The 10,267-nt window shown below is 43.3% G+C and overlaps 1 protein-coding gene and 1 long non-coding RNA gene across 8 annotated transcripts in view; both read right to left on the reverse strand.

The window, feature by feature from the left end:
* Positions 1-5,460, reverse strand: part of LOC108800208 (acidic leucine-rich nuclear phosphoprotein 32 family member B-like) — a 9,518-nt gene extending 4,058 nt beyond the window's left edge. For 3 of the 7 annotated variants that reach the window (XM_018572172.1, XM_018572169.1, XM_018572168.1), the window contains exons 1-2: positions 5,252-5,458; positions 154-303 (exon numbers count right to left, since the gene is read on the reverse strand). In XM_018572172.1, coding sequence (XP_018427674.1) covers positions 154-303; positions 5,252-5,305 — 204 coding nt within the window. In that variant the 5' untranslated portion in view covers positions 5,306-5,458. Of the gene's footprint in view, positions 1-153; positions 304-5,251 lie in introns of all 7 variants that reach the window. The other 4 variants (XM_018572171.1, XM_018572166.1, XM_018572170.1 and 1 more) reach the window with 2 other exon arrangements.
* On the reverse strand, positions 3,179-5,238 carry LOC108800209. Its single transcript, XR_001942081.1, has 3 exons — positions 5,169-5,238; positions 5,068-5,071; positions 3,179-3,191 (listed from the first exon to the last, which is right to left on the reverse strand). It is a non-coding gene; the product is annotated as an uncharacterized LOC108800209 (long non-coding RNA).
* Positions 5,461-10,267: the final 4,807 nt, after the last annotated feature.

Below are 10,267 nucleotides of genomic sequence, written 5' to 3' on the forward strand. Positions count from 1 at the left end.
TCTTATTGTTCTTTTTTTTTTTTTTTTTAACACAAAAAATGCAGGCATTGTTTCACTAGAATTGTCAGAATTTACCTAGATTAAGCAGATTATCCAGCATGGCATTTGCAAATTCACTCATACCAATCCAAAAGTATTTAAAACAATACCAACCTTCTTTAATTTCTCAAGTTTTGGAAGATTAGACACCGATAATAAGTTGATGTTTATCATACTCAGGAACTCCAAATTCACAAAGTCTGATGTGAGGCCTGTAATTTTGCCATCATCCGAGCGGCAGTTATCTAAAACCATCTCTTTGACCTGCACAAATAAATAGAATAGTAAATATATGCATACAAGTAAACATGAAAAAAAAAAAACACAAGTATAACCAACAGACTAGACTGAGTAAGAATTCAGATTAGTGTGCCCCTCATTACACCAGAACACTGTACAAGCAGAAGACTGCTCTTAAGCAATTATATAGCAGGTTTTACAAATGGGTGTAGTAATGCAGTCTGTCCAGTCTAATGAGATTCCTCCCCTCTATGGGTTGGGCAGAGATGAGACAGCACCACACCAAGTATTCATGCGCAGACAGTGCCCTAACAGTTTATGAACCGAGACCCCAATCCTAGTTCCTGGATAAACAGCACTAGCCTGTGACTACACTAAAGCTACTGTCTGCCACCATATCATTGCTACCAAGCCATCAGACATTAAAATCTCCACAACACCTACATGTTCAAATTTATCACCTAAAGTGCACTTACTGAATGCCAAAAATCCTTAACAGACCAAGTACACACTTGGCTACATGAGAAATTAAACAGGCAAGCTTAGTAAGGTAGCAAATCCGTGCTGACAAAATGCAAGTATAGTGTACCCTGTTCCCAAGACGGCGGTACAACTTTAGTCTAAATGTACAATTCCTCTAGCTGTTAGAAAATTAAATATCCAGCAGAGAACTAGGACTGTGCAACTGTGTTCCTAGTTCTCAGACAAAAGTTTAACCCCTTAAGGACCAATAACTGAATTATTCCGTCATAGTTATCTGTGCACCATAAGGGCCCATGGCTGAATTATTCCATCATGGGCCCTTAAGGGTTTAAGCTTCTGTCAAGCACTAAATGAGAACTTGTATATGCATATGTCTCAAATTAAAGCCCTTTTTGTCCTTTAGAAAAACTGTATACAATATGTGTTGGTGCAATAAATGTGAAAGATGGAAATTGTGGTTAAGACCCTTTTGTGCAGTCACAGTTCAAGTAGATTTTACTACTGCTTTTTCTTTGGCCAACATATTACATCTAGAAAAAAACAAAACCTAGCTATGTTTCACAAAAACGTTTGACAATGAAACATTCGGACCAAACACTGAAAACATGTCAAAGCAAAAAACTACCATGCTGTTCAAAGGAAACCTATGCAACAGGAATGATTCAATTTGCAGACCAATCATATCTTGAGACAATGACCTGTAACAAGTACACAAATGAGTTCTGACATCACCGGTTATATAAGTGTCTCAGGCCAGTAGTCCAGCTAAAAACAAATAGCATTATTGGAGGGTCACCAGTGGAAGTTCATAGTTCTCGGAAGTTTCCTCCAAATTATCTACAAACATAGGAAAAGTTCCAACAATATACCAGATCCTCACAAGATGTCTTGTAAACTGCTAGGGAGAATATATTTTAGAATATTTAAGATGTACCTGTATTAACGCTTACATTAGGAAATCAACAGCAGGAGTTATATGCAGGCACCCAGAGCAGTCAGGGTATACCTTTAGTTTAGCTTCAAAGTATTACAGGAAAATAGAAACCCTAGGCCGTTCGTGATTTCAATCTTCAGCTTGACCCCTCCCCACAATGCAAACTTCCAAACTGGTCCCTGTGGACTCACACCACATGAATAGCAGGCAAGTGTACAACAGTTTGATACATTTACCGACTGAGTATTTCCAAATTAACTCTGAAGTTAACGAACGCAATATGCCAGCAATGTGCATGCATCCCCTTATATTTAATCTGGAACCGTGCAAGACAGTTTAATGTACCCAAGTATTCTAAGCAAATATGCAGTAAGTGCTGAAAATAAAAAAAGACACTTGAAAACTGACGAGAACCAATTCACTACATCTCAGGGTATAGTCACACCATAGTGTTGTTAGTTGCACGGTTCCAGGCAATTCATGCATACTACCACACCTACTGTGTTATAGTGCAGGAGATGCGTTGCACTGCCATTCATTTGAACAGCAACCCAAGCACACCTTCAGATGCAATGTGCCTGAATTGAGTGATGGAGCAAGCTTGGAGTAAAGATGAAAACTTTTGGGGTTCCTTGGATCTCCTTCAGGCTTCATACAATTATAAAGCCTGGTTAAGGGAATTTAAGATCTCAAAAGTTAGTCAACACAAACTCTTAGCACTCTGCAGATTTAACATGAAAGTGCTAAAAATAAAAGTTACATGTGAAAGATTAAAAAGGGATACAACCAGGCCTGCCTTGTTAGAGATATTGGAAATAACCAACAAGTTTACACTCCTGCCTTCTATGACCTAAAAACAGGATCTCTACACTGATTGATGAACTAAACCCAATAAGTAGAGCAAGTCATTTATATGAGGTTTAGGTTATACTGTACACTAAAAGTACAATAAAATTTGAAGAGCTTGAGGCATGACATCAGAGCTTTGACTTCAACGAGGCAGCCATCTGTCCATCCTCCATAAAGGCCAAAGTCCACATTACAGTATGCACATCTACAGAGATTGTATAAAAAGCAGCCATGCTCTTCAGACAAATTCTAATAAAGCCAATATATAAATTGAAGAAACTCTAAGGGACACGTTGTTAGGGTTTATTTTACCTCTACTGTGGCTATAGACTAGCTGACTATATGTAGCAGATATGAGATTTTTTTTTAGAGTACACCAACTGCTGTACCCTTCTCTTCCTTAAAAAGAGAAAGGGCTAAAAATGTCTTAAGGTTTGCCCCTTGACATCACCCCTAGGCCTCATTCAGAAGGGGTGCACACATCCAAGCCGCATGCACACCCGTAATCCCAAGAGGGACAGGTGTCTGCGCCTAAGTGCCGGCATGCACAGATGTGCATGTTAGTGTGTGCATATGACTGTGTACAGCCGCTTCCTCCCATAGGGGAAAATGGGCTGCTGTGCGCAATTACACGCAGCACCCGTCCCTCCCAGGATCAGCCCGTGTATGGGCGTACACGTCGCATGGACGCGTACGCTCTACCTGAATGAGGCCTTACAGAAAAGAAAAAAAAAAAACACACAAGTTTAACCAGTTGACATCCGCGGTGTTAAACCCCCTTCCCATCCAGGCCATTTTTCAGTATTCAGCGAACGGACGGCAAGAGGTTAAGTAATGCTTAACAAAATCTACAACTCCAACAATGGTTAAAAAGGCACCAGGCTTGGAGACCTACAAGAGAAAATCCTTGACAGATCCCGTATACCATGTCCCATTTCCAATCAGTACAGGGGCATAGTGTTCCATCAGTTATTGCACCGAGCAATTCATAACTTGGTGATAGCTTGCTAGGATTGGATGCTAGAACACTATTGCTTGACCCAGGGCTATCTGTATTGGAGCATTTTACCACTTCACAATCCAAGCACAATCATCTTTAGAACTACCAAAACTAGATAAAAAAGGACTTAATCTATTCAATCAACATGTATACAATCAAGTAAGCTCTTGTACTACACACTTGTTGGTAGATCTAAAAGGATATTGTACAATCAGATTGTAACACGTATGGTGCGCTTAAGAGGCAACATACACTTTGCAATCTGACCATGTAATCTTCCATTTTACCATGTTATGATGCATTACCTAACCTACTCAATTTGCATCCAGACAGGCTCTTGAACGCTAGTTGCCTGCAGAGCTAAAGGAGATCATGCAATTAAATTATAATGTGCATGTGAGCTTAAAGCTCGCAATACACCTTACTGTAAATCAACTTTAGAGCTTGTCCACACAGTATCGGTTGAGCTGTGATTTTCTGCACGCCACCGCGCATGGTAAAGACAATAGTTGTCACACATGACATACACAGAAAAATACAGCTCAACTGACATGTTAACAAGCTCTAAAGTTAATTGCATAGTAAGGTGTAGAGTGAGCTTTAAGCGCCTCACGCACATTACAATATAATATGTTAAAACCCAAGATTTACAAAAGCTATGTAATCTAATGACTTACCTAAACCATACAATCAGTCTGCAGCTAATCAGTCAGGCTCGTGCACTACTTCATTGCTGACATATCTAAAGGTCACCACACACACACGAAAATCTGAGCATACAACCCATGAACACATCAGATCTACCAAAACTATGTAAAAAGATCTTAGCAAGCTAACCGGTTTGCATTCATAGTACAGTAAATCTAAAGGTGGTTTTATAAATCAGACTATCGTGTGTTGTGAGCGTAAAGGAAATTGCATAATTCAACTGTAAAGTATGCTCTGAGCTTTGAATAGTGAAAAAATAACGAAGGCAACAGGCTAGTCCAGGAAAACGTGCACCCACGAGGCACCAATGGAGACGAAGTTTGAAGCAAGGACGCCTATGTAATGGAGAAAGTGTGCTGCCTCATGCAGGTTCCAGCAGGAAGCATGGAGGCGCATCCTGATCACACACCATAAAGAGGCTCGCTGTGGGTGCCATTTCTGCGTTTAGTAGAGCACACACACACAAACAGCATTTCTCATAGAGAACTTAAGTTTCCCCTCAGGCCGACCCCCTCCCCTCATGGCGGGTCAGGAAACACACACGGCTATGGTGAAGGCGGGAAGAAGACGGTTTGGGTGTACTCTACGTTTGAATGACGGAGCAGCTCCGCACACGAGTGCCTAGCAGGGCCATCTACCTGGCCGGGGAGAAACAAAACCCGGGCTGGAGAGTACAAGACGGGAATGAGCCCGCCAGTGACCGACGAGAAGCTGCTAGAGCGGAGGAATCCGCCTCTCCCGGCATGGCTGGATGGCTCCGGAGTTTATGGCCGGCCACGTGTTTTAGACAAGTATAATGGCCCCACACGCACACCCTCCTAGCACACGACCCCTTCGTCTTACAGGATCACTCCGCCGCCACTGTGCTATAGACGGAGCGAAGCTGTCCCATCCATCCGGGCGATAGCACTCTACCTTCCCCGCCATAGCCGAGCCACAAGCATGGCCAGTTTCCCCTCAATGAGCGTCAATTACGCAGAAGAACGAGGGTGGCTTACCTCAGCTGCTTTCCTATTCCTCAGCTCCAAGGTGAGCCTCTTCTTCATGTCCATGGCGACAAGTTCGAGCGCTTCCAGGAGAAAAGAGAAGTTGTAAAAAAAAATGTAGAAATAATTAAAAGAGGGGGCTTGTCTGCTCTTCTTTATATAGGAACGGCGCCAAAGACACAAAGGAGGGGTTTGGTTCTAGGGCGGGGGGATATAACAAGCCCGCTACACTGACCCCTACAGGACGCTCTGCGCAACTGCAGCGTGCCCTCTATAGGCAAGACTGGCGCTGGGAACAATAAAGACTTTATTTATAACACGTCCGAAGTGCGCGAGAAGCCGTATGGCGCCTTTCACAACAATGACGGGGAGGAGGCGGGGGAAGCAAACTCTAAATGGCGATACACGGCATGGCGTTCGACCGTTGCCGTTTTAGAGGCTATATTAAATTCTCGTATTCTTGTACTGCCGATCAGAAAAAAAATGGTAAAATGACATGGCTCCCTACGAATTTCGGGTTTTTAATATATACAACGTTGTGTGCTGTTGTTTTTATATCAGGCTTGCGTTCAGTAATTTCAATAGCGGATGTAATAAGAATTGGGGACGAGGTCACAGCACAACGTGTGGAGATTGGATTAAAATGCTGCATTTCACCCCGGAAGTTCTACAAGAAAAGTTTTCAGCTGCCACACAAGGTCTCATACACATGAGCATATATTAGGTCAAATACACGTGTATTGGTATGTGGCGCAAAACATGTCTGTATTTGCAACTGCTATGATAGCCTGTCCATAGGAATGTATGGACAGGAAGCGGTGTACGCCTGTAAATGCTCGTACCGGTATTTACACAGGGTAGTGTCCGAACGTGGAACCTAAACTCCAGATGTGTACCAGGGTTCAGGAGTGTCCACAGCGTTTTCTGTCTATATATTCCAGAAGTCCGCAGTAGCTGCAAATACAGACTTACAATACAATATTTGATGCAGTGTACAAACAGGCCTATATTTGCTCCAGAAAATACTTGTGTACATGAGCCCTTGGGTCTCATTCACAAGGGGCGTGTTGTCCTGTGTTTCGTGTATAGAAATGAAGACATTGCAAGAGTGAAGGGCCAGTTTTTGATGTGTCTGAAGCTGCAGGAAGAAGCATGTGGCCAGTTCATGTAACTATGGAGAAACAGGAGCTGTGCACATGAAGCTTGTAAGGAAGGTGTAAGGACCTGGATCCATCGTGTCTGCATCCACCGTACACCAACTGTGCAACTGGCAAGATGCGGAGCTGCATGAAGCAGCGTATGTGTGTGGGTACACAGCCCCTGTGTCTCCCTAGAGTGGGGGTCAGTACCCTTTTACACACTAAGAACCTTTTTGCAACCATCAGATAACTTTGTACTGTAGTGTTAGTTAAAAGTTTACACTTTTAGTAGTGCTAATAGTAAGTTAATAAAAGTAATTCACCGGCACACACTTAAAGGGTTTATAACGTATATATGTTTACTCAATACCCAATGTCACATACTGTCATACGGTGTTAACGTTTTGGGTTCGCACAGGGATCCTTCATCAGAGCGACAGTGATAATAGTAAGTTAAACTCACTAATTCTATTTTAATGTGTTTATCTTGCCATTAGCAGCACGACTATAAGGGCCCGTTCACACCATGTCCGGATCATCACCAGACCAGATTGTTTCCAGACCCAAAATGCATCCAATATATCCCTATGCTTTTTCTGGCCTCTGTTCACACCAGCGCAGTCTGTTCCAGAACAGAAAAATACTGCTTGTCCTATTTTGTCTGGTCTGAATGCACTGCAACGCAGCTGTAAGACCATTTTAACCAGTTGACATCCGTGGTGTTAAACCCCCTTCCCATCCAGAACAAAACATTTTAAATTCCAAACGTGGCAAAGGCACTGGGTTCCAGATCTGGTCCAGAAAATGGTGTGAACCTGCCCTGCGTGAAAAAACTGAATAACTTGTGCACACACAAAACATATTACATGTGCTGAATCATAAACTGGACTTACAGTTTTAGGGCCCGTTCACACCACATCATGACCAGACCAGATTGTTTCCGGACCCAAAATGCATCCTAATGTATCCTTATGCTATTTCTGGCCTCTGTTCACACCAGCGCAGTCCGTTCCAGACCAGACAAATGCTGCTTGTCTCATTTTGTCTAGTCTGGAATGCACTGGAACGCATGCAAACCCCCCCCAAAAAACAGCTCCGAAACGCGACAAAATCACTGCAAAATGCAATGCACCGCAATCCAGATCTGGTCTGGAAAATGGTGTGAACCTGGCCTAAGGGCCCATTCACAACACTTCCAGACCCAAAAAGCATCCTAATATATTCCTATACTCGGGGCTTGAAACATTTTATGGTGTCTTACCAGTCAGTCAAAAATGTCACCAGTCAGCATGACCGGACTATAGCCTTGCAATTTATGTTAACATTTTTTGGGACAGATAGAGCTTTCTTTTGGAGGTATATTATCACCACTGGGGGGGGGGGGTTATTTTTTACTATATAATAAAAAAAGTAAATTTAAAAAAAAACAAAGTTTCCCTACGTTATGTTATAAAACATCTATTCTTACCCATATTTTCGGTACAACATAAAAGACGGGGTCACGTCCGGTAAATAGACACCAAACATGTCAAGCCTTAAAATTGCACGCGCCCGCAAAAAACGACCACACTGAAAATTGCCTGCAGGCGACGCTTAAAAAGCTTTTACCGCTCATCAGTTTAGTGTTATCAGTAATTAATGTGGGGGGACGGGGGACTTAAAAAAAAAAAAAAGATTTATTTTTTCATTTTTTTCATGCTTTATTTTTTTTTATGATTCTTTAATTTTTGTATTACTTTTTTTTTTTTTACACAACTTTATTGCTTTCACATGGGGGGGAAGGGGCTAAGAAGCCCCCTATGTGATAGCCAATTTACATGACCGGTCCTCTTTATGAAGACATCAGGGGTCTCCAAGACCCCTAATGTCACCTAGGGACCCCCAGAGAAGCTGATGAAGCACAGATCTGGTTCACCAGCTTCTGTAGCTGGAAAGTGACACTGAATGTAGGAAGTGATGTAATATACATCACTTCCTGCATTCCGGGACTGGAGAGTAGATCAAAGGGAGATTGTGTACTGATCTCCTGTCACAGAGCCGTGCCGGTCCCGGCCGCATCGGGCACAGCTCGTCAGGCTCCGCCGTCCCCTCGGTCCAGATCTGATCCGGAAAATGGTGTGAACCTGCCCTTAGTGTGATCCCTGTGCCTATATTTTACGGCTCAGTTGTGCTATGTCTAGAATATTACTTTCAGCTGACCTCAGACTAGCACCAATGCACATTTTGCACTGCAGACCAGCACCAATGCACACTGTGTACTGCAGACCAGCACCAATGCACACTGTGTACTGCAGACCTCAGACCAGCACAATGCATTGCAGACCAGCCCCAACCTGAAACTAGCCTTCAAAGCTGCACACACATACACAGGCCCCCACAAATGCACAGAAGTATCATGATCCACAAATAGCATTGATTTTATTCCTGTCTTATATATTAGGGCCGGAATGAAATCAAAGCTATTTGTGGATCAAGATAATGCTGTGCATTTGTGGGTGTCTGCATGTGTGCAGCTTTGAGGGCTAATGTTAGGTGGGAGAGCAGCAGACTGTGGGGCATATGATACATACATTAATAATCTGGGGCGATCCTCTGGCTTTGTTCACTATACGCTGCCTGTTGGTCAGTATGGCGAGGAATAGTAAAACCTCCCGTTGGGCAGATCGGTCAGGTAACTTCTTGTTTCTGTCTGTCGGGCTGTGAAATGAGGGATCCTTGAGGCAGGAGCTCAGGCAGACCAAGTGGTGGGGCTCCTCAGTGCAGCGATGTTCAGGCACGTCACAGAGGTGGGTGGGCCAGACTTGTAATTGACAGCCAACTCGAGGGAGCTGTCAATTACAAACTGTAAAGAATGGGGTTGCGTGCCAAACTGGGCACACATGCCGGAGGTTGCCGTCCCCCGCCATAGAGTTACATGAGCTTCGCACGTGCTACATCCACCAGCTCCTTATGCATCGAAAACTTGTTCTTCATACTGTGCAGGTTAACACGCCCCATGTGAATGAGGCCTTAATGCAGGGGTGGCCAAACTGCGGCCCTCCAGCTGTGGTGGAGCTAAGAATCCCATGAGGCTTTGCAAGATTCTCACAGCCATGGACATGACTCCCGGAGAGAGATGCTTCATGGGATTTGTAGTTTCCCCACAGCTGGAGGGACAGCGTTTGGCCATCCCTGCCTTAATGTGTGTCTGTTCTTTCAGAAGAGTGATTTATAAAGCCGGAGTATAGCCCATGTCCTAGGAAGCTAAGCCCCTTGTCCCAATTTCCTCTATAGCTAGTCACTGCTTTAATCTAAGGTACAGCCCTTATTATAAAGAAAAAAAAAATGAATGGCTCATGCACACATGTAAACCCAGGAGTTTAACAGTGCAGAGTAAAATATGGCTGGATTGTCAGCATCTGGGAACCCCAGCTGGTGCATTTTTTATGCCTATAGAAATGTATTGACAGAATAAACTACGTGGTTATACGACGGTACTTGCATTCAAGCAAAACAAATGGCAAACGCACTAATCAATTTGTTACCAGCTTTACAGCAAGGTGCACATGGAAGGGCTTTAAACAGTAATTGCAAAAAGTTTCCCAGCACACTCACCAGCCAGCATGCAAAAAAAATTGTCTCACCACTAAGGTTAAAAACAGAGGTTTAGATACACGTCTTATGCAGAAAATGTGAAAGCCGCACACTCTATAGTGCGGTCCTAACTCTAAACTATGAGAATCTCCATCTTGGAGCCCCTCTGTTTTTAACCTTAGTGGTGAGAAAAGTTTTTTTGCATGCTGGCCGGTGAGGGTGCTGGGAAACTTTTTGCTATTACTGTTTAAAGCCCTTCCATGTGCACATTGCTGTAAAGCTGGTAACAAATTGATGAGTGCGAATGCCATTTGTT

The sequence above is a fragment of the Nanorana parkeri genome, unplaced genomic scaffold, assembly GCF_000935625.1.
Source record: "Nanorana parkeri isolate BGI_ZX_2015 unplaced genomic scaffold, ASM93562v1 scaffold1956, whole genome shotgun sequence".
Taxonomy (NCBI): Eukaryota; Metazoa; Chordata; class Amphibia; order Anura; family Dicroglossidae; genus Nanorana; species Nanorana parkeri.